Genomic DNA, 27,271 nt, shown 5'->3' with positions numbered 1-27,271 from the left:
AAAACAAGTCCTTTATGTTGTAAAACACTAGCTATTAATTAACGTGGGAAAATGCTCAAACTAAAGAGGTATATGTCCTAATAGTATTTACAAACAGCTCCCTTTTGGGAATGTAATTCTTCCTTGGTCCTGTATTTTGTATAGTTCTGACTCTTTGCTCTCATGATTCTGACATATTGCAGGACTAGGCCCTGGGTTTGTTTCATCATCACTCTTATTTTATGTCAATTACATTTTAATGTTATTATTGTATATTTAAATGCATATAACCATCTGATTATGCCTTATTATAAAGTGTTTTATCATCCTCACTCTTTTTAAAAGAAGTACCAGAAACATACCTTTAATAACACAGGGTTTTTTTTTTTTTTTTTTTTTTTTTAGACGGAGTCTTGCTCTGTTGCCCAGGCTGGAGTGCAGTGGCGCAATCTTGGCTCACTGCAAGCTCCGCCTCCCGGGTTCACGCCATTCTCCTGCCTCAGCCTCCCGAGTAGCTGGGACTACAGGCGCCCGCCAACACACCCGGCTAATTTTTTGTATTTTTAGTAGAGACGGGGTTTCACTGTGTTAGCCAGGATGGTCTCGATCTCCTGACCTCGTGATCCACCCGCCTCGGCCTCCCAAAGTGCTGGGATTGCAGGCTTGAGCCACCGCGCCCGGCCAATAACACAGGGTTTTAAAAACAGAAAATGAGAACCAGAAGACAAAGAGTATTTTGATAGTACACTTAGTTTTTTTGTTTGTTTGTTTGTTTGTTTGTTTGAGACGGAGTCTTGCTCTGTCGCCCAGGCTGGAGTTCAATGGCGTGATCTCGGCTCACTGCAACCTCTGCCTCCCAGGTTCAAGCAATTCTCCTGCCTCAGCCTCCCAAGTATCTGAGATTACACGCGCACAACACTATACCCGGCTAATTTTTTGTATTTTCAGTAGAGATGGGGTTTCACTGTATTAGCCAGGATGGTCTCAATCTATCTCCTGACCTCATGATCCGCCCGCTTTGGCTTCCCAAAGTGCTGGGATTACACGCGTGAGCCACCGTGCCCAGCCAACAGTAAGCCTAGTTTTATTCATTTTTTAAAAAAAGATCTAAAGAAGTCAAGCTTAAGTGGCATTTTACATTTTATGTTTTCAGTTATTTAATAGTTTTAACAATTACACAGAACCCCCAAATTGTCCACAAACACCATAGGTACCTCATTTTGAAAAGGATATTTTTGATAAAGATGACTAGCTAAGAAATAAAGCAAGAAAAGCAATACCCAAAATGTGTACCCCAAGCTCATTCTGGAGGTATTTAGTGGACAATCTCTCTTGAATCCTAAGCAGGCTGGTCATGCTTGGCCCAGAATTCCCAAATAATGATTTGCGTCTGAAATTTCCCATAAGGTTTTGCAATGTTCCATTCATACCTATGACAGTCCAGAACAGTACTAATCCAGAAGCATTTTTAGGTAATTGAGAGTACATTTTTTAAACACAATCTATGCACAATACAGTGATTAGGCATATTAGGGGTAAAGAGCTTAACAAAACATTGCTGAAACACAATTACGAGTCTGCATCAAATCAAAAAGGCCACAGAAATATTTACTATGGTATCTTAGTTTCTGTTAAGTACTTTCAAAATGTATTTAACACTAAAAGTAATTAGTAGAAGAGAATTTGAATTCTTGATTTTTGTTCTGAATATTTTTACTCTCAATATATTAAACAAACATGGAAAACTTCTGTATTAAAGTCTTCCACATGTAAACCATTTGTCATTCATTCATATATTTTTCTACTTTACTTCTTTACCAAAAATCGTGTGATGTCTGATCCATGCTTTGATGCTAGAGATTGTCTTCTCACCTGGCTTCTTTCCTTAGCTTGTCTGGCAGTTCTCTAAAAGTTAAAAAATATGCATGTGTACATGTTAGGAAAACAGCACTGGCTACAGAAGCTCAAAAACTCTTTATATTGTTAGTTTGGAAAATCTACACCGTCACTACACCCATTTTCCAGTGGTTGGCTGTTTGTTAAAGAGTTACCAAACCACAAGGCAGAGTATCTCAGCAGCTCTGGTAAGTCCCTGAGGTCCTAGGTTCATAGGACCAACATAGCAGGAGAAAACATACAACTTGGGGGGATGTCTTGCTATCCAGTGACAGCATGAATTCCTCATTTGGAGACTAGGAAGGCCCTGATTCTCCCATCCAAGTGGGAGTCTTTTTTTTTTTTATTTTTTGAGATGGAGTTTTGTTCTTTTGCCCAGGCTGAAGTGAAGTGGCGTGATCTCGGCTCACTGCAACCTCCGCCCCCCGGGTTCAAGCGATTCTCCAGCCTCAGCCTCCAGAGTAGCTGGGATTATAGGCAACTGCCACCACACCCAGCTAATTTTTGTATTTTTAGTGGAGATGGGGTTTTGCCACGTTGGCCAGGCTGGTCTCGAACTCCTGACCTCAAGTGATCCACCCACCTCAGCCTCCCCAAGTGGGAGTTCTTAAGGCAACTTGGGATTACCCAGCAAAGAAAATCTACCCACTTCCTATTCTCTGATCCCAGAGGCCATTTCCAACTCAACAGATGAGCTGGTGTAGAAAATAAAATGACATAGACCAGAACTGGATTCTTCCACTAATCCCACAAATAACATTTTTCATGAGAATCTAAAAAAATAATTACAGAAAGGGCTGCATTTTCTTTGGCTATTTCTTAATTCTCTTATAGGTCTTGAATTTGCTAATAACTTGTACAGCTGAGAAATCAGATGACTTTTTTTCCCAATTGAAGTCCATGTGAGGTGATCCAGGCGGAAACAGTAAGGACAGAAGAGAAGCTTACAGTGGAGGGTGGTGGCTCACACTTGTAATCCCAATGCTTTGAAAGGCCGAGACAGGTAGATCACCTGAGGTCAGGAGTTCGAGACCAGCCTGGAGAACATGGTGAAACCCCGTCTCTACTAAAAATACAAAAATCAGCCAGGTGTGGTGGTGGGTGCCTGTAATCCTAGCTACTCAGGAGGCTGAGGTAGAAGAATCAGCTTGAACCCGGGAGGCAGAGGTTGCAGCGAGCCGAGATCATGCTGAGATCACACCATCGCACTCCAGCCTGGGTGACAGAGCAAGACTCCATCTCAAAAAAAAAAAAAAAAAAAAGTAGTAAAGAGTTCATACATTATAAACCTTGGCAAAGGATCTGAAATAGTACTCAAAAGTTTAAATATAACTGATTAGCATCTTTTAAAAACATTAGTGTCTTTAGCAAACAAAACAATTGCAGGCCATTCTCCCTGCACCACATTGGTACACACTGACCATACCCAGTGGCAGTTAAATGGGCTTCTGGGGCCATAAATGAGTAAAATTCTTTGGAAAACAGTTTGGTGATAAATTCCTACATTGTCAAAAATATCCAAATACTTTTGACTCGGTGATTTTTACACCTTAAGGAATGACCTCAAAATGTAGAAAACAGTTTTGTTTACAAAAAATGTGCTTGGTGGCATGATATATAAAAGCAAAAACTTTTAAATAAATATTAATCAGTATGGGAATGGTTAAGTAAACTACAGTAGAGATCTGCTCAATAGAATACTGTATTATGCAGTCATTTTAGATGATATAAGTTATGAATGGTTAGAGAACATGAGAAATGCTTAGATCTTGCTGTAAGTGAAAAATAGTTGAATATGAAGTTGCATATTGAATATTTCTAAGATGATCTCAGCAGGTAAATCCCACTACCTTTTACTGGGCTGCCTGTAAAAAATTCATCCTGGTAGATAAACAATAGTATGTGTTTTTTCCTCTCATTCTAAGCAACAGGTAACTAACTACCCAAAGATGGGGCAGAGTTAATTGGTTTCATACTTTGGCCAGCAATTAAACCTTTGCATGTTGAACTGAGTTGGTCCTAGAGATAACTTATCAATGTTTTCAGATATTTCAGGATATCCTTAGTTATATGCAAACATGTATCACTGCCCCAATTCAACAAACTTCCAGTTTGAGGATCTGGGTCTCATCAAGACAATATGTAAATTGTATTCATTTCTTTCTTGGTAGTGGTGCAAATGTCTTGGTCCTAGAATGAATGAAAAGGGAAGCAGCTTGTCTTGCATCTGTGACATGGGCCTTGAGAGGAAAGGCAAGTGTTAGATGATGAAAGGAGTAAAATGTGCCTCGAATCTCAGACCAGAGATAAATTCATCCACATAATCTTCCACAACTGTTGTGCACAATTTTCCATCTGACTTCTCAGGATGCAGTCAAAGCTATATGAGAGCTTCACTGACCTCTTTGTGACAGACTGTGCAGAGAGTCTGCAGGTTGTCCAGGCAACACTGTCCTCCTCCCCCATACACTGGCTTGATGTGATCCACCTGCCAGAAATGTCCTTCCCCTGGGTTTCTTATCATTTCATTTAGCTGCAATAAGAATACAAGATAAGCAATTTTCAACATATACTGCAACAAGTGTTTGTTGGTTTTGCATTGTGCAATCATGTTTATACAGGAAAATCATGGGGAAAAATACATCAGGAGAGCTTTTTATAGCTTTTATTATGAGTAGAAAAAGCCCTCTGTTAGAAGTTTGAAAGCAATAAGATGTGTTTCTGAAAGTTTTTTTTTCTCCCTTACCTAAATCATTTTGAAAAAACTACAAGAAAATATAAAATACCAAGACTCCTGACAGATTGGGAAAAACTGGCTTTTCTGCACCTGTAAGTTAGTTTATATATTCACTAAACCAAATCTAAGAAAAGAATAAGAATAGATTAGAAATTTAAAACTTCTCAGCCAGGCACGGTGGCTCATGCTTGTAATCCCAGCACTTTGGGAGGCCAAGGCAGGCGGATCACAAGGTCAGGAGATTGAGATGATCCTGGCTAACATGGTGAAACCCCGTCTCTATTAAAAATACAAAAAATTAGCCAGGCATGGTGGCAGGTGTCTGTAGTCCCAGCTACTCCAGAGGCTGAGGCAGGAGAATGGCGTGAACCCAGGAGGCGGAGCTTGCAGTGAGCAGAGATCGCGCCACTGCACTCCAGCCTGGGTGACAAACTCGGTCTCAAAAAAAAAAAAAAAAAAAAAGAAATTTAAAACTTCTCAATACTACTGAGTCAAACAATCTTTAATTGTTGACCTAAATGCTTTTGTCACTACAATGGCAGTTTAATGTAAATAGCTGTTACCTAGAACTTTTATACTATTCACCAGAGAACTTTCCAAGTTATGTGAACTGGAATGAAATTTCTACAACAAATATCTGTAACTTGCATATTTGGAATAATTAAAGACAACCATTTAAAGTAGCCTTTATTTAGGCCAGTCCATATATACACATTTTATATTTAATCAGTGATAACCTATATTAAAATGGGATGTATTTTATCATTTTACCTGAGGTAGTAAAACCAACTCACACCATGGCAATGCAGTTGTCTAAATATCACAAAGATGAGTAGGGCACTTGCTTTTATTTCCTCAACTTCATGGCTGCTGGCCATGGGAACCCATGATTATGTATAAAGCCTGTTTAAGCAAGCTTGTCAGGCACAATGACCTGATCAATAGTGCTGGCCCATGAGGAGTCACAAGAGGCAACAAGTTGGAGCAGTAAACTTTGTCCAGCTGACCTTTGTTACTGCCTGCCTTACCTTCTCTTCTGTGCTGAACTTCCCACCTTCTGTTAGAAGAAATGTATTGATTTTTGTTTTTGAGGTTGGCATTGTTAGAAGCTATACAAATGGCGGTCTTGTGCATCAAGCAAATGGCATAGTCTTAGGGAAAAAAAATCCATTTTGGTTTTGGCTTTTTAAACCAATTCCTTCTCTCTGAGCAGCCCCCACTCTGACAGACTCAATAATTCAGAAGATGCTTCTTTAGCTTTTCCAAGCAATTGTAAGGCAAATCACTTGGGGCCACTCTTCAATATCCTAAATTTGCCCGCCTCTTGAAAGAATCACTTGATGTGGTAGTGCATGCCTGTAATCCCAGATGTTTGGGAGGCTGAGGCAGGAGGATCACTTGGCCCAGGAGCCAGGAGTTCAAGATCATCCTGGGAAACACAGTGAGATCCCAGACTCAATCGCTATATATATATATATATATATATATATATATATATATATATAATCACTCTGTAACTAATCCTACCCAATTCAAGCCTATTGTGTTCCTTATTCTCAGAGCACTTTTGTTTTGGATGTCTATTATATTACTTCTGCATTCCTGGACAGGTTGCTTTCAAAGACATTGAGTCATTTTGTTGCATGTCTTCTGGAAGCCATCACACTGAGACAGCAGTAACTGGAGTCTGACTGACATCCCTGGGATGTGTGCAATATGTCTCTCGCCAATGAGACCAAAAGATCTTTCAGGAACTCTGGATATCATTAGAGAAATAGTGTATTTCCCCATCTCTCAGAGACATGCTAATTCATCTTTGCAGAAATGCTGATTAATTCACTCTCTCATAATTCAGCAACACTGTCCTAGGTAAATAAAAATATATAATTTATCAAACTGGCAGGAATTCATCCAATATTTTAGTGAGCAGACAGTGGCTGAGGGGTGATTCTTTTTAAATTAAGCACATTACAAAATTACATTTTATTTAGGGATGGGGTCTCGCTCTGTTGCCCAGGCTGGAGTGCAGTGGCACCATCACAGCTCACTGCGGCCTTGACCTTCTGGGCTCAAGCAATCCTCCTATCTCAGCCAACCAGGTAGCTGGGACTGCAGGTGCATGCTACCACACCCGGCTAATTTTTCTGGGTTTTTCTTTTTTTGTAGAAACGGGGTTCCACTATGTTTCTCAGGCTGGTAACTCTTGGCTCAAGCAATCCTCCCGCTTTGGCCTCTCAAAGTACTGGGATTACAGGTATGAGCCAACGCCTGGCCTAGTTTGAAATTTGGAATTATTCAGATAGCAAAATTAGAAATCCAGTTGAATTTTGGAAATGAAAGTGAATATTGATGATAGTGTGCTATAAATAATAATTTGTCATAATTTGGTGTATTAAAATTACATTTTTCAATGCAATGAACACATATATGTGTATGAGTGTATATACACATACATAGCCTTCTGATTGTGATGGACTACATTTCTGGGTTATCTGCTTGCCTCTTGTCTTTCACTATTAACATTATGGAAAGGGGAATCGCCAGACCATAGGAGCCTCTTGATACACTGCACCACCTGTTAAGATCTTTTCCCAAAATAACTGAGAATGAAACTAAGCCTCTAGATCTTACAGTTATTATTGAGAAAATTGGGGGAATAGAAGAGCATGTCAAACAATACCTTGCAGATACAGGGAGACAAATCCAGAATGGCAAATGATCCAGTATATTCAACCATTGATAGTATGATAGTATAAAAAAGGAATGGGGTGCTATAATAGATTAACTGAAGCATAAGAGGCATTATAATCCAATATACTATGTGGGTGACATTTTGATTCTAATTTGAACAAAGTAACTGTAAAACACTTTTTTTTTTGGAGACAGAGTTTTGCTCTGTTGCCCAAGCTGGAGTACAGTGGCATGATCTTGGCTCAGTGCAACCTCTGCTTCTCAGGTTCAAGCAATTCTTTTGCCTCAGCTCCCAAGTAGTTGGGATTACAGGTGCCCGCCACCACACCTGGCTAATTTTTTATACTTTTAGTAGAGATGAGGTTTTCCCATATTGGCCAGGCTGGTCTCGAACTCCTGACCTCAGGTGATACACCTGCCTTGGCCTCCCAAAGTGTTGGGATTACAGGCGTGAGCCACTGCGCCCAGCAAAAGGCATTTTTGAGACAACCTGGGAAACCATAGACTTAGTATAATTAAGGAATTGTAATTGTGTTGGGTGTGATAACTCATACTGGGATTATATTTAAAAGAAAGAGAGGAAAGGAAATGAGGACAAGCAAAGAGGGAAGGAGGAAAGGGGAAAAGGAAGGAAGGGAGGAAGGAAGGGAGAGTGAGAGAAAGGGGAAGAAGGAGGGGGGAACAGGGGAGGGAGAAGAAAGGAAGGATAGAAGGAAGGAAGGAGGTCTTTACCTGTGAGAGATACAGAATGAAAATATTCAAGAGTGAAAAGAAATGTCTGGAATTTTCTTTAAAATAATCTAGGAGATGGCCAGGCACGATGGCTCATGCCTGTAATCCCAGCATTTTGGGAGGCTGAGGTGGGCGGATCACCTGAGGTCAGGGGTTCAAAACCAGCCTGGCCAACATGGTGAAATCCCATCTCTACTAAAAAATACAAAAAATTAGCCGGGCGTGGTGGCACATGCCTGTAATTCCAGCTGCTCGGGAGGCTGAGGCATGAGTATCGCTTGAACCCAGGTGGCAGAGGTTGCAGTGAGTTGAGTTTGCGCCACTGCACTCCAACCTGGGTGACAAGGGCAAAACTCTGTCTGCAAAATAAATAAATAAATAAACAAATAATTCTAGGAGAAACAAACAAGTGAGTCAATGACAGATGAAAATGAATGCCAAAATGCTGGAAATTGCTAAAGCTGGCTGATGGACATATGGGTCCATTATTTTCTTTCCTTTTATATATCTGAATATTCCCATGTTAAAATGTAAAAAATGAAGTTAGAGAGTCAATATTCATTACTCAGTACAATGCTGCCTTCCATGTATCACATGATTATAACTTACCTGTTCTAATGGGAGCTTTGAAGTCCAGGTGGCATCCAGAAGATTCTTCCTCTGACTTTTAGGGGCATCTCTCAGACGTAAAAAGAGTTCTTGTGCATTCACATTACAGAGCTGACACACACCATGTTCAGTTTCAAATACTTTGGCTCGCAGGTAACTGTTATTAGATCGAATCCAAAACTCTTCCTGACATTTCAGAGAGCAAAACCGTGAATCCCAAGAGTTCGCTTTACACGCTTGCTTAGTCTGGCAAGTGGGTTGCTGACAGCGAAGGCAAAGTGGATTTCCTTCATTATCCACGGCTTGCAAATAGCCTTTGGATGTAGAGGGCTTCACAGTGAGATCTGCCTGGACTGTGTATGGATTTAGAAATGGGACACAGGCTCCATCTTCAAGAAGCTTTCTACAATTGAAAAAAACACTGAATAAGTAACTAATGAATGATTAGTCTAAATAGTAATTGCTTCATATAAAGCTTATCAGCTTCTATACAGATAAATAGTAAACACAGATCACAGTGTAGAAATAAAATAGTTACAGTCAGCACTCTATATTCCATGCCAAGTAAGGAAGAATGGTGTGTTACAACAATTAATTGAATATAAATATGTTGCCTCTCTTGGGAATTTAGATGCCCTCGTGTTAAACGATCTGGAAACATGTGAAACATCTGGAGAAGCTGTTAGAAAATGCTTCTTCAGGCTGGGAAAGGACAGGCTAATGTAAAACCCCAACTAAAGCTTAGTGGCTACCCTGCTCCTTAAATATATGGGGTCACACACCTCATTAGCTCAGGTAATTACAAACTCTCTCCTCCAGCCTCTGCTAGCTCACAGGAAACAGAGTCACAGCCATAAAGTGACAGAGTGAAATAGCTGACAGTGCTGATAGGAATTATAACAGAAGACTTGCTCCTACAGGTAAACGCAGAGTTGATGAATAAACATGATAGGATACAAAACATGATAGGATATGTGCTCAATTTGTTAGAATAAAAGAAAAGGTACACTACTCAATTTTGTTAGAAGGTCCTACTTGGGAAGTAACAACAGCTGCTTTGTCTGTTTTCCATGGTTGTTTGTTAGAAGAGTTAAAAGAAAGACTTCTAATGATGGATCTCAAGATTGGGGGACAGAGCCCAGATTTAACCTCAGGTCTCCTGGCATCTAGCCCCAAGCCCTGGGGCACGTTACTTAGTCCACCTGGTCTCAGTGTCCTTCCTCATCTCATCTCTAATGTTTAAAATGAGGACACCAGGTACCTCAACAGGTTGCTACGACAACTGAAGAGCTACTACCTTGTGAAAGTTCTTTGTAATCTCTAAAGTGGTCATGCAAAGGTGAGACATTATTGTGAAAATCAATACATAAATGTAAAGGAGTGGAATTAGTACTACTATATACTAGTAGTAGAAAAACCTTACTTTGTGAAAGGATCCCGTGGCCTGGACTCCTTTGTGATCAGACGGACATGGCCCCCAGCATTCTTCACTTTGTCCATTGAGGCTACGGCAACATCTTCTTTGGTTATGTATCTAAAACAATGATTTGTTAAATAGATTACCCGCTATCTCATATAAAAATGTCTCTATTGCATGTTCACATTGTTCCTTGCAAAAGCAATAGAAGAAAAAGCAAGCACAATTCTATTCACTGTGTTAAAACTCAAGTTAGAAAATGGAATTTTTACCCTTTATCTTGGTGTCCATTATGTGAGAAATACATCTCTTTGTTCCAAATTAGTTTTCTCAAATTTCTTTTTCTAAGAAATTCAAGAGTCATTCAATATCCTTTGGAGCAATTTTCATTTAGGGGAAAAAGGAGTGGGTGTGAGAATAAGAAATGATCAAATACACGCACAACTGACACCCTTGAGGAAACTGCTTGGCAAGCTGTGCAGAAAATCTCTAACTGTATTTTACCTCCCTCTTGGCCTTCCCTTCAAGGCTTCTCCAAATCACCTTAGTCAGTTATAATAGTGTATCAGTGTTTGGGTAAACTGAGTCTCTTTTTAGTTAACCAGGTTCAATCACATCTTCTGTAATCTCAAGGTTGTTCCCCTTATTATCAGCCCATACAGGGTTTATGGATTCTTCCACAGAAATAAAGCCACTCTTGATATGGGATTCAGAACCTTATTACCCAATACTAACAATACCACACAATGTTCAGGGACTAGAAGTAAAGAGAAGTTATTCCAATTAAAGGTGATGGGGGAATTTAAGTTGGTAAAATGCAATTACCCAATTAATTCCTTCTTATTAATTGGCCTAGTTTCTCTGGTGGTTTACACCTATTGTAGATTTTTTTGGAAATTAGTTTAAACATGAATTTCTTAATATTATTGAGTGCTTCTTAATTAGGCAGCTTGACAATAAAATTAAAGTTCAATCACAATGGAATTATGCATTTGTAGGTAAAATTTTAGAAATTTGCTTTATGTTATTAGGATAGATTTAATAATAAACAGGTCTCCTTTTTTAATATACTATTTTATTAATTTTTGATTAGGTGGTATAAGCACATGGTTCTAAATTCAAAAAGCAAACAAGCGTGTTTATGGTGATGAGTAATTTTCTCTCTCACTCCCATCTTCCTTTTTCCCCTCCCCAAAAGTTACCTCTGTTGGCAGTTTTGTTTTTATTTTATTTTGACTCAAAATGACCTTGAGTCATTTTGTTGCGTGTCTTCTGGAAGCCATCACACTGAGACAGCAGTAACTGGAGTCTGACTGACATCCCTGGGATGTGTACAATACGTCCCTCGCCAATTAAACCAAAAGATCTTTCAGTAACTCTGGATATCATTAGAGAAATAGTGTATTTCCCTATCTCTGAGACATGCTAATTCATCTTTGCAGAAATGCTGATTAATTCATTTTATTTTATTTTATTTTATTTTTTGAGACAGGGTCTCACTCTGTTGCCCAGGCTAGAGTGCAGTGACACTATCTCGGCTCATTACAACCTCCACCTTCTGGTTCAAGCTATTCTCATGCCTCAGCCTCCTGTAGCTGGGATTACAGGCATGCACCACCATGCTTGGCCAATTATTGTATTTTTAGTAGAGATGGGAATTTGCCATGTTGGCCAGGCTGGTCTTGAACTGGCCTCAATTGATCCGCCCATCTCAGCCTCCCCAAGTGCTGGAATTACAGGTGTAAGCCATCATGTCTGGCTCATTTTAGAAATAGTTTATTTTTGGCCTGGCATGGTGGCTCACACCTGTAATCCCAGCACTTTGGGAGGCCAAGGTGGGTGGGTCTCCTGAGGTCAGGAGTTCGAGACCAGCCTGGCCAACATATTAGTCTGCTAATAGTGATAGGTATCTATCTCATCATAGATTTTAAAATTTGCCTTCCTATTAATAGTAAGGGGGAATATCTTTTCACACATTCACATGGTGAAACCCTGTCTCTACTAAAAGTACAAAAATTATCTGGGCATAGTGGTGTGTGCCTGTAATCCCAGCTACTCAGGAGGCTGAGGCAGGAGAACCGCTTGAACTGGGAAGATGGAGGGTGCAGTGAGCTGAGATTGAGCCACTGCACTCCAGCCTGGGTGACAGAGAGAGACTCTGTCACAAAAAAAAAAAAAAAAAAGAAAGAATAATAAAATAAGAAATAGCTTATTTTTTTCTGAGTATAGGTGTATGCCTTTTATTTACTTATTTTTGCATTTCCATTGACATATCATTCACACAGCATAAAATTCACCAATTTAAAGTTTACAATTAAGTGCATTAATAGTATGTTCACAAGGTTGTACAACCATCATCATTAATTCCAGAATATTTTCATCACTCCAAAAAGAAACCTGAGGCTGGGTGCAGTGGCTCACGTATGAAATCCCGGCACTTTGAGAGGCCAAGGCAGGTGGATCATTTGAGGTCAGAAGTTCGAGACCAGACTGGCCAACATGGTGAAACCCTGTCTCTACTAAAAATACAAAAATTAGCTGGGCATGGTGGTGCGCACCTGCAGTCCCAGCTACCTGGGAGGCAGGGGCAGGAGAATCACTTGAACCCAGGAGGCAGAGGTTGCAGTGAGCTGAGATCATGCTAATGCACTCCAACCTGGGCAACAGACTGAGACCCTGTCTCAAACAAAAACAAAACGGAAAGAAACCCATACCCACTAGCACTCATTTTTCATTATACCTTTTATTTTTAGAAATAAATAATAGCATAGCATATACACTAATCTTCACTTGCTCTTTTTACCAAAACATGCTTCTGAGAGATCTTTCCTTATTAGGATTCATAGTTTCCCTATTCTTTTTAATGGCTCCATGTTATTCCATCATATGGATAAACCATATATTTAACCAGTCTCTGATAAATGGACATTTAGGTTGTTTTCAGTCTTTGCTATCACAAACAATGCTGCAATAGATATCGTTATATATGATATTTTCTACACATTATGTATCTGTAGAATAAATCCCCGGAAGTAGAATTCCTCAGTCAGAGGTCTTAGGTGTTTTAAATGTGGGTAGATTTTGACAAATTTCTTTCCTCTAAGGTTATACCAGTGTATGTATCTACCATCAATGAATAAGAGTATCTGTTTCTTCTCTTTCACTAGCACAATGTCATTTTTAAGAGTCTCTGCTAATAGTGATAGGTATCTCATCATAGATTTTAAAATTTGCATTCCTGTTAAGAGTAGGGGGAAATATCTTTTCACATGTTTGCACTCTACTTGCATGTCTTTCTTAGAGCAAAAAGGAAATTAAGCCATCGTGCTCCAGTCTGGGCAGTAGTAGTAGTTAAAGCACGGTAAATTGTTTTAGAGTTTTTTTACTTGCCCTTTTAGTTCCCAAATTTCCTCCTTCTCTGGCCCCACCTCCAACAATTTCTTCAACCATTTTATTCTCTTGAAAAATGCACTTTGGGAAAGTATTTCTGTGAATTCTAAATGAACTCAAAAGCTTCCTAGCTTTGAGGAGCAATGGGACATTAAGCCTTGCCTGAGGTATTATTCAGTGTTTAAAAGCTTAAAAACCTAATTCAGTAACTTTAAAAGATGCTGAGAAATCTAGTCAGAGATTTAGAAACTAAAAATAACCTTTTGCTTTCCTACAAGAGGTTTAAGAATAAATTTTTGGAAACCACAAGAAACAGATGAACCAATTCCAAAAAATGGAGCTGACAACTTTTTCATATGCAGTTGCCAGTTGCCAATACTTAATTTTCTACTGAGGTTTGCTAGGAAGTTCACCAACTCCCAAAAGGATTATGGTAAATCCCAATTTTAGTAAATAGAGAAGGGAGAATGTTGTCTACTAAACAAATTCCTGGATAGGGACGGGAGTGGAAGATGGCAATTTTTGCAAGAAAAGTGTACGTTGCAAAGTGGCCCACATCAATGAACACAATCTTGGGCTCTGGATTTCTGACCTGCTTTCGAGCTCAGCTGTAACTAGAGATTAAACAATTGGCATCCTAAACATGATAGGGCTCCAAGTGAATTAGGCCTGCCTCTGATAAATGGGACTCAGTAACCAAAACAGTGGCTGGTAATCTTGGCTTCCATTCAAATGTAAAAGTGAGACATTCAAAAGCTGACTGCAAGCTCTGAGCTTGGATGGGGCCTGCAAACTGGTGGACATCACTGGCGGATAATCTGGTTGGAGACCTACCCATTGCATTTGGGGGAGTGCCCAAAGTCAGTTAACTATAGGTCTTTTTTCAGAACCATTCAATACTTTTAAGAGAGAAATCCTCTAATGTCCTGCTTAGGAAGTAAAATGTCGCTGCTGTCAATCTGAAAGCTGTGCAAAAATGGAGGTCTGAGGAGTTTCGGTTTTCAATATAATACCTCACTCTTTATCTCTACTGAGCCTGATGTTTCTAAGTAAGTCTGGAGACTCTGATTCAGTTTCTCTAGAAAGTACAGGACAGTGTCTAACTGATCCTCATACAGACTGCCAGTCAATGCTGTTGTTCAACATCGTATTTCACATTTGCTTTCAGAGATACATGGTTATTCAAAATTACTGAGACTTAACTTGGGTTCTGCAGCAAGAATCAGAATGCTTCCCAACAGTATCTCCCTGCTGCCGGTACAGAGGTTTCATTTCATGATGCTGCTAAGTTGGTTTCCCTGGAGGTCTCTCTCTCTCTGCCTCTCTATAATCAGTTACCAAGTCTCTAGATATACTTCCTTAATAGCTCTCTTCATTCTCTTTCCTGATTCCCATTGTAATAACTTAATATAGATCCTCATCATTTTTCTCCAGGTATACTAGAATAGTCTTTTAACTTGTGTAGTAGGCAGAATTTTAAGATACCCTCTAGGATTCCTGTCCCTCAGTTATTTAATCAATCACTAATTTACATAATGCTATAAAAGGACTTTACAGATATAATTAGATTACTAATCAGCTCACTTTAAGATAGGGAGATTACTGAGTGAGCCCAATGTCATCACTTGAGCCCTTAAAAGCAGAAGAGGAAGGCAGAGAGATTCCAAGGAGAAATATGTAGAGGTCCATGTGCTAGGACCACAGAGAGGCCTCTAGGAGCTGATGGTCCAGCTGACAGCCAGCAAAAAACAGGAACCTCAGTCCTACAACTGCAAGGAACTGAGTTCTGCCAACAATCTTAGTGAGCTTGGAGGTGAATTCCTTTCCAAGCTTATCAACTAGAGCCCAGCGAGCCAACACTTTGATTTCTGCCTTGTAAAGTCCAGAGCATTACTAGAAAACTAGTAATAGCCAACTTGGACTTCTTACTTATAGAACTGTGAGATAATAAATGTGTGTTGTTTTAAGCCGCTAAATTTGTGGTAATTTGTTATGGCAGCGATAGAAAAATGTAACTTATCTCCCCACTTTGAGTCTTGCCCTTTTTGATCTAATCTCCCAATTGCTGCTAGAGCTAGCTCTTAAAAATACAAATCTGATTAATCTGCTTGTTAACACAAGTTATATCCTTAATATATTATCTATATATAATTTTATAAATAATATTGTGTCTGACTTTGGTTTTATGAATTGATTTTTGCTTTTAAATCTGATCAGTCACCTTTCTGAGTTGGTACTTTAAGTGGTCATCCATGTCCGATGGAGAAGAAATAATAGGGCATGTCTAGAAATAGCTAGAAATTCAGTTATGAAGAGAATTATGATCATGTGAGAAAGAGAAGGTCAACAAAGACTGGTTACAAAAATGAGAAAGATTGAGAACACTGGAAGTATTGGGAAAAATAAAATAGGCATTGTGCTTTTTGATATATGTGTGTGTGTGTGCACTTATTGTAAGTATGTGTATATATGTATATAAATATGTAACACATATATCTTAAATGTACTTTTATAGAAAATGACACATGCCCATGGGAAAAAAAATCAACCGTTACAGAAGAGTTCAGGCTAAGAGTCCAAAACTGGCAACTTGTGGACAAATTCAATTAGTCAAAGGACTTTACTGTACTCATACAGCATTTTAAATTTATTTATTCATTTTGAGACAGGGTCTTGCTCTATCACCCAGGCTGGAGTGCAGTGGCACAATCACAGCTTATCGCAGCCTTGACCTCCTGGGCTCAGGTGATCCTCCTGCCTCAGCCTCCCGAATATCTGGGCCTGCAGGTGTGAGCCACCATACCTGGCTATTTTTGGGGTTTTTGTGGAGATATAGTCTCGCTATGTTGACCAATCTGGTCTCGAGCTCTTGACCTCAAGTGATCCTTCCACCTTGGCTTTCCAAAGTGCTAGGATTACAGGTGTGAGCCACCATGGCTAGCCAGTATTTTTTTATTTTATTAATTTAATTTTTGTTTTATTTTATTTCTGAGACAAGGTCTCACTCTGTCTCCCAGGCTGAATTGCAGTAGCACAATCGTGGGTCACTGCAGCCTCAACCTCCAGGGGCTCAGGTGATCCTCCCACCGCAGTCTCCAAAGTAGCTGGGACTACAGGCACGCACCACCATGCCTGGCTAATTTATCTGTGTTTTTTGTAGAGATGAGGTTTTGCCATGTTGCCCAGGCTGGTCTTGAACTCTGGGCTCAAGCAATCTGTCCTCCTTGGCCTCCCAAAGTTCTGGAATTACAGGCGTGAGCCACCATGTACCAGTATTTTATTTTTAAATCTGAATTTGAATGACTTCAGATGGGTTCCAAATCTGCCTGTTTGACATAGTCTCAGCCCATATCTCATCCTTTTTTAGTTTTATAACTGACCTCATTCATTCATTTGTGATTCTTGTTTTGTTTTTAGTCAAATGAGTTTGTAATCCTGGCATAAAGTATAAAGTCCCTATTACCTCCACAAATCCTCAAGTTTTATGCCCTAGAGCAAGATTTCTCAACAGTGGTAATATAGACATTTTGAAATGGATAATTCTGTTTTGGGGGGTGCAATCCTGTTTACTGTAGGATTCTCAGCAGCATCCTGGGCCTCTACCCACTAGATACTCCCTAGTCACATCCCTTACTTGAGACAATTTAAAATGTCTCCAGACACTACCACCCTACGGGACCAAATTGCTCTGAATTGAAAACCACTGTCCAAGAGAAACCTGTGATAAGAATTTCTAAGGTATCCTTCTAGACAATTTCTATGTCAGTAATAGCAAGTTGTGCAAATAGTAAAGTTTGTGTCTCCATCCCTTTTTTTTTTTACAATTTATATTTACCCTTAACAATTTATCACAAGTATTATTCCTTGTTCTTACAAACAAATAAATGTACCATATGCCATACTTTGAAACAGTGGAAAAGATTTTCACTGCACAGAACTATCATAATTTATTTAATCAACCATGTTACGGAAATATCATAATTTATTTAATCAACCATGTTCTCAGTCCCTTGCTCCCCTCCAACCCCCTGGATTTTTTTCACCTGTGTGCATTGAAAAAGCTAGAGAAAGGAAACCTCTCTGATAAACTGATGAAATTAAGGATGAAGAGAGATTACAGGTGTATGGAGGCAGCAAGAGCTAAAGGGCTTTCTCTGCCAATGCTGCCATTTGGTTTATTGCTTTGCAATCTGTTTTGTTTTGTTTTTTTTTGAGACAGGGTCTTACTCTGTTGCCCAGGCTGGAGTGCAGTGGTACAGTCTCAGTTCACTGCAGCCTCAACCCCCCAGGCTCAAGCGATCCTCCAGCCTCAGCCTCCCAAGTAGCTAGAACTATAGGAGTGTTCCATCTGGCTAATTTTTTTTTTTTTTTTTTTAATAGAAACAGGGTCTCCCTATGTTTCCCAGGCTGATCACTGAACTCCTGGGCTCATGCAATCTACCTGCCTTGGCCTCCCAAAGTGTTGGGATTACAGGCATGAGCCACCGCGCCCAGCCTGCAATCTCTTTCAAAAGCAAGGATTGGGCTACAAAACAGCTGACCACTTTTCCTGATAATCCTTGCTTCATGCTAAGAAAAGAGTTTACAAAGAACAGGGATTTGAGATCACACATGGGGAGACTTGAGTGGGATAAAGATGATTGTGATGACAAGGAAGGAAATAAAATGTACAGAGATTAGACAGGAACCTGTAATGATAAGGGCAAAACAGTCACAAATACTGACAGTCAACCTTTCCTTTTATTTCATTTCCAATTATAGTTATCTTCCACTACTTGGGTGGTGATGCATTCAAATAGAACCAGCTCCCTTGCTGCACAGCATCATACTCACCCACAACAGGGCAAAGCAGATGGGGTACAGAGGCATGCTCTGATGTTCTAAGAGTAAAATGTATTACTGCTGCTAATAAGTGTCCCAGGCTTGGCAGGTCATAGGTTGCACCATCCTGTGACTCTGGTCTTTTTGTTGATTGAAGGGACTCATGGAGAGTAAGATCTGGACAACCTGATCTCTTTTAGCAGATTTTATCAAATTCACTAGACATATAATTATGTTGTTATGAAATAATATGGCTCTGATTTTATGCATAATTTTCTCATAATTCATCGGGATTTCATTACTGGTTCCAAAAGATGCCTCAGACCCCTTGTAGAAAGAACCGTGACAAGTAATATAATACAAAATAAAAAAAAAGACAACTCATACCTTTTGGTGCAATTTTGTTTGGTTTGTTGCTTTGTGATCTCTTCCAAAGCAAGAATTGGGCTACAGAATAGCTGTCCACTTTTCCTGATTATCCTTTGCTTCATGGCAGTTAGACTACTCCATTCTCGAACAAATCTCAAAATCTGGCAGAAAATGAGATAATAAGAGTTAACAGCTCACAGGCAGATATCTTCCTTTGAAAGTGAGCCTATTTACAACATCAGAAAACTGCTATTATGTTATGTCCCCCAAATAGGCTTTTGAGTTCCACAACCTAAGGCTTTCTTCAATTTGATGCAGTTTTCATATCTTTATTGTAAACTACCTACAGCAGTTCTCAAGAGATATCTTTTTTTTCTTTTTGATAGGGTCTTGCTCTGTTGTCCAGGCTGGAGTGCAGTGGCATGATCATGACATATTGCAGCCTTGACCTCCTGGGCTCCAGCAGTCCTCCCGCTGCCTTAGTCTCCTGAGTAGCTGGACTACAGGCACATGCCACCATACCTGGCTAGTTTTTCTATTTTCTGTAGTGACAGGGTCCCACTATGTTGCCCAGGCTGGTCTTAAACTCCTGGGCCCAAGTGATCCTCCTGCCTCAGCCCCCAAAGTGTTGGCATTACAGGCGTGAGCCATCTAACCCAGCCAAGAGATCTTTTTCAAGCCAAAGATTCTCTAAAGGCATGTTTCAGGACATGCAGTGTATGCCCTTTACACACATGGATCAACAGTGATAATATGCTCATTGAGACCAAAAAAGGTCTGGAAGTACATACCCTACCTGGGGTCAAGGCAAAACTGGGTGACAGAATGATAGTGCAACATTTGAGAATTGCTTCGTAAATGATGCCTAAGTTTTCACAGGAAAAAAAAAACATCAGTAAATCTGGGACATTTTTAGTAGGGCTACCAGTCAAGTATACATAACTGGCTATTTTCTGGGACTCTGAGAATCAGGGTTAGATGATTCCAAGTAAATAGCTTACTGCTCCCTTTTCATTTAAAACACGTGTAGCTGATCTACGGGCAATGCTTCATTTCCACTCAAATGGTAAAAAAAAAAAAAAAAAAAAAAAAAAAAATCACCATTTTCTTGTAAAAATAGCACACAGCCTGCTGGGTTAGTCCCTGCGCATGATGACCCTTCTTGGCAGTGAAGGAAAATCAGCCACAGATCAGTGTTAAGACCTCCCTGGCAGGAACTTGGCCTGAAGCTGCATGCTAGTGCTTCTGATAATGAATAAAGAATCACCCAATAAGGTATTACCTCTGCTTTGGGAATTTGTCATTGTTAGAACTTAACCTTAATAGAAAAAATGTGATTCTAGCAGATACAAATATCACTGTTGCTAATCCTGTGAATGAGAAATTAAATAATGTGAGGAGGATTCTATCCACAGAAACAGCAACTGTAGGTGTGATCATTTGCCAAGGAAACAGATTTCACATATATTCTTAGCACTGGGTAATTAATAGACACCGCCTAGGCTGATGAAAATGCAACCAGTGATTTGACTCTACAACATGCCACAAAGTGCTTTTTTAAAATTAAACTCAAAATGATCATTAAAATTACTAAAACAAGTTTATTTAAAGTAAATAAAGCCATTTTATTTAAAACTATTCTTACCAGTGAGCGATTTTGTTTCAGCTGAAAGCTTGCTGGTAAATCTTCCCAAAGGTCTAATTTTATATCCAAAGGAATGAAATTACAGCTCATCTGTTTTCCATCCTGATGATAGATTAGGAAGACACTAATAATCCAATTTTGTATAGGCACTAGCAACTATTTTAAATGAAAATAATTACATTATGACACAATATGCCTAGTCTCCTAAAAGAAAAACTGAGGTGACACGTTCTAGACAAGGGTCCACCAAAATGGCTCCTCTGGAGAAACTGAGCCAAGAAGAGGAGTCAGGCTCTCTACCGCACTGTATGCCTCCATTGCCCATGCCTAGCCCAAGGCTATTGCCTTCAGCCTGGAATGCTTTGTTTACTGCTGTGTCATACTCTTTTCTATTGACTAATCTTGGAAAGATGTATCAAAACAATAAAATTTGTACACTGCAAATTAATATAGAAGAATATTACATCCTTGAAGTTAACAGTAGCACAACTATTCCAAATTTGCAAATAAACTTCTTTATACTCACTGACAATATAAGTATCACATCAAAGAATGGTATCAAAGAATAGTCTGAATAACCTTCACCAAATGATATGCCTGTCCATTGTTACAGGAACAAGGAAGTAAAGAGAAGGTAGAAAGATCAATTCTAGAGAAATTACTTAAAAATTGGCTCCCCCAAAGGATTGTCACAATATCAGTCAATGAGGACTGTCTGCCAATGGTACCACCTGGAGAGTAAGTAGAACTGCATTTAGGTCCCAACAATCAGTGCACAACATCCTGAAATCTTTTTTTTCCCTTTATTTTTGAGACCAGGTATCACTCTGTTGCCCAGGCTAGGGTGCAGCAGCGTGATCTCAGCTCACTGCAGCCTCAACCTCCTGGGCCCAGGTGATCCTCCCACCTCAGCCTCCCAAGTAGCTGGAATTACAGGCACGTTCCACCACGCCTGGCTAATTTTTTATATTTTTTGTAGAGACAGGGTTTCACCATGTTGCCCAGGCTGGTCTCAAAATCCTGGGCTCAAGTGATCCTACCACCTTGAACTCCTGGGCTCAAGTGATTCTCCTGCCTTGGCCTCCCAAAGTGCTAGGATTATAGGCCACCACGCCCAGCCCCTGAAATCTTAAGGGTAGAAAGTAACCACATACAGCGGGGTAGTAGAAGTATTTCCTTTATAAAGGGGAAGAAGAACCTCTCATATGAAAATCTATTATATCAACAATAGTTGAACTCATATTCTCTCAGCTAAAAAAAAAAAAAAAAGTTACAGCTCCCACAATTGCTTTGGAGAAAAACATACAAAAAGTACGCACTGATTAAAAATTTTGAGGCCAGGCACAGTGGCTCACGCCTGTACTCCCAGCACTTTGGGAGGCCGAGGCAGGAGGATCACGAGGTCATGAGTTCGAGACGAGCCTGACCAACATGGTGAAACCCCGTCTCTACTAAAAAATACAAAAATTAGCTGGGCATGGTGGTGTGTACCTGTAATCCCAGCTACTCCGGAGGCTGAGGCAGGAGAATCGCTTGAACCCAGGAGGCAGAGATTGCAGTGAGCTGAGATCCCGCCACTGCACTCCAGCCTGGGTGGCAGAGAGAGACTCCATCTCAAAAAAAAAAAAAAAAAAAAAAACTGATATGTAATTCTAAACCCTGATATAGACTTGGGATTCTGGCTGAAATGAACAGTTCTAATATGATACAGGATGCTAAATGTCTGTTACTACTCTTCCTTTAAAGGGATATCCTTTTAGGCAGTGAACTAGGAATTTTTTTTTTTTTTTTTTTTTTTTTTTTTTTGAGACAGAGTCTCGCTCTTTTGCCCAGGCTGGAATGCAGTGGCACGATCTTGGCTCACTGCAACCTGTACCTCCAGGGTTCAAGCGATTCTCCTGCCTCAGCCTCCCAAGTAGCTGGGATTACCGGTGCCTGCCACCATGCCCAGCTAATTTTTGTATTTTTAGTAGAGTTGGGGTTTCACCATATTGGCCAGGCTGGTCGCGAATTCCTGACCTCAGGTGATCCGCCTGCCTCAGCCTCCCAAAGTGTTGGGATTACAGGCATGAGCCACTGTGCCCAGCCTTACTTCAGCTCTTTTAAGGTGAAAAGGAGAGCTTTCATCTCAGCTCTACTCTGGTTGTGAAAAGATATGTCAACAACTCATCTGCTTAGTGTCTTGTGTTTGGAAAATTATTTGGATGATAACATTTTATGGTAAAGGGACATGTAAGTATTTAGAACAGTCATAAAAATATATTTGAGACCATTAACAGAGATGTCAAGAAGCAGGCTACTAGGCTGGTGGCAGAGCCTGAATACAGGTCAGCGAGGTGGTTGCTGTGGTTTGGTTTGGCAGCAGGTGCATTATACCCTCTACCGGGAGCTTGCAGTTCTCTCCCGGTCTCCACCCCAACGGGGATAAAACACTGATCAGGTAATCCAAGAGGCAGAGCTTTCACTGTATAGAGTAAAAAAAGATTAAAGAATTTAAGGGCTTCTGGATTTCTGTGGTATGCTCTGCCTGGTGTCTGCCCTTTGGTTTCCTTACCCTCTTGGGATCATTTCTCTGTTCCTCTCATGTGATGGTCTGAGAAAGAGGCATGGCCTAAAGATCCCCCAACATGGGGGATGAGGGTGGCTCAGGCACTTAAACCTGCCTCAAGATGAATAAAGGAGTCATTGGTGCTCCCTGCAGCCTGGTTCACCATGTCAGAGGCTCCACATGGTAGACCAGGCTCCACACCTATAAGAGGAGCATTGATTACTGCCTGGCTTGGTTCTTGATGTCTCTCTCTCAGTTACTGTCCCATGCTAGAGGCTGCTTGGGGATTCTGGTAGTCACCATCTTAGCCATCTCCTCCTAAAAGAATATTATTACATGGTACACTATCTATCTGTATCTATATTCAGTTTAGTAGAAAACCTGTAACTGAAAGTTTGGTCATCTCCAACATATTATCTTTTAAACATTGATATAATGGACCACGAGTTTTAAAAGTTTCAAATACTATCTTATGTACTTATAAAGATTAGAAATTTAAAATTTTAGGCTGGGCGTGGTGGCTCACGTTTGTAATCCCAGCACTTTGGGAGGCTAAGGCAGACAGATCACGAAGTCAGGAGTTCAAGACCAGGCTGGACAACACAGTGGAACCCTGTCTCTACTAAAAAATAGAAAAATTAGCTAGGTGTGGTGGTGGGTGCTGCAATCCCAGCTATTTGGGAGGCTGAGGCAGGAGAATCACTTGAACCTGGGAGGTGGAGGTTGCAGTGAACTGAGATTGCGCCACTGCACTGCAGCCTGGGTGACAGAGCTAGACTCCGTCTCAAAAAAAAAAAAAAAAAAAAAAGAAATTTAAAATTTTAGACCAAATAAAAGTATTCATAATCTATCCAGGCCATAGATTCTCACATGGTTCCTGTGATCCTTTCAGAAAGTCATAAGTGTTTTCATACTAATAGTAAGATACTGTTTGCCTTTTCCCCTCTCATTCTTTCACAAATGTATGGTGACTTTTTCCAGTGGCTACATGAAATGCTATCACGACAAACTGAACGCAGAGACAGATATGGGAATCCCACTGTTTTCCATTAAGACTTTAGAGAAAATTGCTAAACATGTAAAACAATGACATTCTTCTCACTAAATATTTTTTTGACTTGGAAAATATAATTTTAAATAAAAAATGTTATTTATATAAATATATAATGGGTTCGTTTCTCTTAAAATATGCATTTACTCACTTAAAAATAATTGTTGGCCAGGCATGGTGGCTCACGCCTATAATCCTAGCACTTTAGGAGGCTGAGGTGGGCGGACTGTTTGAACCCAGGAGTTTGAGACCAGTCTGGGCAACACAGCAAGACCCTCTCTCTCCAAAAACAAACAAACAAACAAAAAACGGCCAGGCGGGTGGCTCACACCTGTAATCTCAGCACTTCGGGAGGCTGAGGTGGGTGGATCACAAGGTCAAGAGGTCGAGACAAGCCTGGCCAATATGGTGAAACCTCATCTCTACTAAAAATACAAAAATTAGCCAGGCATGGTGGTGGGCGCCTATAGTCCCAGCTACCTGGAGGCTGAGGCAGGAGAATCGTTTGAACCCAGGAGGCGGAGGTTGCAGTGAGCCGAGATTGCACCACTGCACTCTAGCCTCGGTGACAGAGCGAGACTCTGTCCTAAAAAAAGCAAAAAAATACAAAACAGGAACAGAAAAATGTAATTGTTAATTATTCACATTTAAGTGAATAAATGAAAAAGAATTTTTTTTTTGTTTGAGACAGAGTCTCATTTTGTCGCCCAGGCTGGAGTGCAGTGGCGTGATCTTGGCTCACTGCAACCTCTGCCTCCCAGGTTCAAGCGATTCTCCTGCCTCGGCCTCCTGAGTAGCTGCAATTAAAGGCACTTGCTACCACACCCAGCTAATTTTCGTATTTTTAGTAGAGCGGGGCCGGGCGGGGGGGGGGGGGTTTCGCCACATTGGCCAGGCTGCTCTCAAACTCCTGACCTCAGGTGATCCACCCACCTTGGCCTCTCCAAGTGCTGGGATAACAGGCATGAGCCACCACACCCGGCCATAAATGAGTATTTTTGAGAGGCTCCATTTTAATTTCAAATATAGTAGACATCAACAGATATAACCCATATAAACAAAAGCTCTTTGGGGTTCTCAATAAATTTTAGGAGTGCAAAGGGGTCCGGAGTCTAAAAAGTTTGGGCACTACTAAGCTAGCCTACGGCAGGAATCAGCAATCATCTGACAAAAAGCTTCCTAGCATTTACTCAACACGAATGGGCAGGTCTAGGCTTCTGTAAGGATGCTGCTGCTCCTGCTGCTGCAAGTGATCATTGCAGGAATTAACATTTATGGAGCATTCATATAGGCCAGGCACTGTGCTAAGTGCTTTACAGGACTCAGCTTGTTTTATCTTTGCAACAAATCCTGTCTGCATTTTATTTTTTATTATTTTAACAATTTTTAATTTTTAAGGGTACATAGTAGGTTTATATATTTATAGATACATGAGATATTTTGATACTGGCATACAATGTGTCATAATCACATCAGGGTAAATGGGGTATACCACATTTTACAGTTGAGGAAATTGAGGCACAGAGCAGTTGAGTAATGTCTCCAAGATTACATACTAACGGATTTGAACTGAAGCAGTCTGGCCCTGAAGTCTATGTTCTTAAAGACATGTGGTTTTACCTCTCATTGTCTTTAGATTTAACACAGAAATTTGAGAATTAGCTTTGAGGAAAATAACTAGATGCTTATCTCATTGTTAATAAAATTAAGTGAAAAGTGAAAAAAGGAAGTCTTTTTTATGTTTCAGGTTACAGAATCTGCATGACGCTTACCTTAGTATAGATGTGAATCCGGTCAGTATTCCTACTTGCACAAAACATTAAGGTGTCATACACTGGCAAAGTGTCTGAACTCTTCAACTGTTCTGTTAAAGACGACAAAAGAGAACCTGAAGGCTTATCTACCCTCTATCTAAAATAGCTTATTTTAATCGTGTGTAGGTTAGAATGATGAAATAGCTATATCAAAATATCAATATATTTAACAAAAAGTAATTGTCTAGGCTTGAAATAAAACTACCATGGTAGGCCACTGAAGAGCATATTGGCTTATACGGTAACCAATTGTTTTACATTTTTGCTAATGACCTAACAAGAAACAAACAGATTCAGAATTAGCTGAAAATACACAAGTTGGTAGGCATAAGGAAGAATTTCCACCAATAAGAGCTGTTATTGGTCTTGAAGAAATTTAGACTAATCTATTCCTTTTGCTAGAGTAGATCTGAGACCGAATGAGCACCATTTTGATTATTAGCAGCAACATCACTATGTTGAGGGCCACTTAAATGCCTGATTCCCTGTAGCCTGGTGCCTGACATTCACAAAAGAAAATAAGCAGACAAGCTTCTTTTCTGATAATCTCTTCTTTTTTAGCCCTTTCTCAGTCCTATTGTCCAATATATTTTGCAGGAGATACAGGATTATCAATGCAGGTCTAAATAATAATTACAGTTAACATTTAGTGGGCACACACAATGTGCCAGGCACTGTTGTAAGTACATACAGAACATCTTTCAGAAATAAATAGTGCATTTTACATAGGAAGAAACTGAGGCACGTTAACTTACTTATGGTCATAAAGAGGACGTAAAACCTGCAAGCTGGCTCCAGAGCCTATGCTCTTAGCTTCTCTCACAGTTCCTCAGTGATATTTTAAAGTACTTTCCCAGACCTAGAAGTCTATGATTTGTTTGCCATTCTACTTGGCAATGTCATCATACCATTATTTTTCTAATCAAGGCATTGGCCACTTTACAAACTTGATTTATGAATTATTCCCTTATTTTGTAAATTCAAAAATGTACTTTAACATCTCTGAAACTGGCATGTCTTACAGTCAATAACAACAATGGCATTTTACAATCATTGCTGGCCATGTGGCAGTTGTAAAATAGTTGTCTTTGCCTTAGTATGGATGAGCTGAGTCATAGCTGTAATACTATTGTCACTTCTACACTACACATGAGGTATATGCATTGTTGTTACTATATGTATTTACTTTATTACCTTTAAAATGTCTTTACATTTTTTCACTATGATTTGGTATTGAAATGAAAAGTTAATCATATATACCATAAAACTTGGATACAGACCAGGAAAGCATAAACTTGGTATTAAAGAAGCAAATGTATATCACTGGAGGAATAACCAAAATATCTTATTTTCTTATAAAGGAACAATGGAGTGCTTCATGGTACTGAAGGAAGCGAGAGCTCTGCAAACAGAGGAAAGTGTCTTACATTGGTTACTGAGATGTTCAAAAGGGTTGCCTATTACATGCCAAAGAAAGGAACTGATAGCAGGAGAAATTGCCAGATCCCTCAGAACAAATGAAAGAAATGTCCAAGCAACAGAGGATGATGTGGCCTGGCCTGGGCTATCATT

The 27,271-nt window shown here is 39.9% G+C and overlaps 1 protein-coding gene across 1 annotated transcript in view; it reads right to left on the bottom strand.

Moving 5' to 3' along the window:
* Window positions 1–1,090: 1,090 nt before the first annotated feature.
* ZRANB3 (zinc finger RANBP2-type containing 3) overlaps window positions 1,091–27,271 on the bottom strand; it is a 298,807-nt gene continuing 272,626 nt past the window's right edge. Inside the window, exons 15-21 of the mRNA XM_030801279.1 lie at window positions 25,658–25,749; window positions 20,287–20,388; window positions 18,660–18,802; window positions 10,068–10,178; window positions 8,645–9,047; window positions 4,277–4,408; window positions 1,091–1,884 (exon numbers count right to left, since the gene is read on the bottom strand). Coding sequence (XP_030657139.1) covers window positions 1,786–1,884; window positions 4,277–4,408; window positions 8,645–9,047; window positions 10,068–10,178; window positions 18,660–18,802; window positions 20,287–20,388; window positions 25,658–25,749 — 1,082 coding nt within the window. The 3' untranslated portion in view covers window positions 1,091–1,785. The remainder of the gene's footprint in view (window positions 1,885–4,276; window positions 4,409–8,644; window positions 9,048–10,067; window positions 10,179–18,659; window positions 18,803–20,286; window positions 20,389–25,657; window positions 25,750–27,271) is intronic.

The sequence above is a fragment of the Nomascus leucogenys genome, chromosome 20, assembly GCF_006542625.1.
Source record: "Nomascus leucogenys isolate Asia chromosome 20, Asia_NLE_v1, whole genome shotgun sequence".
In the NCBI taxonomy this organism is placed as follows: Eukaryota; Metazoa; Chordata; class Mammalia; order Primates; family Hylobatidae; genus Nomascus; species Nomascus leucogenys.
This window is presented reverse-complemented; position numbering and strand designations above follow the sequence as displayed.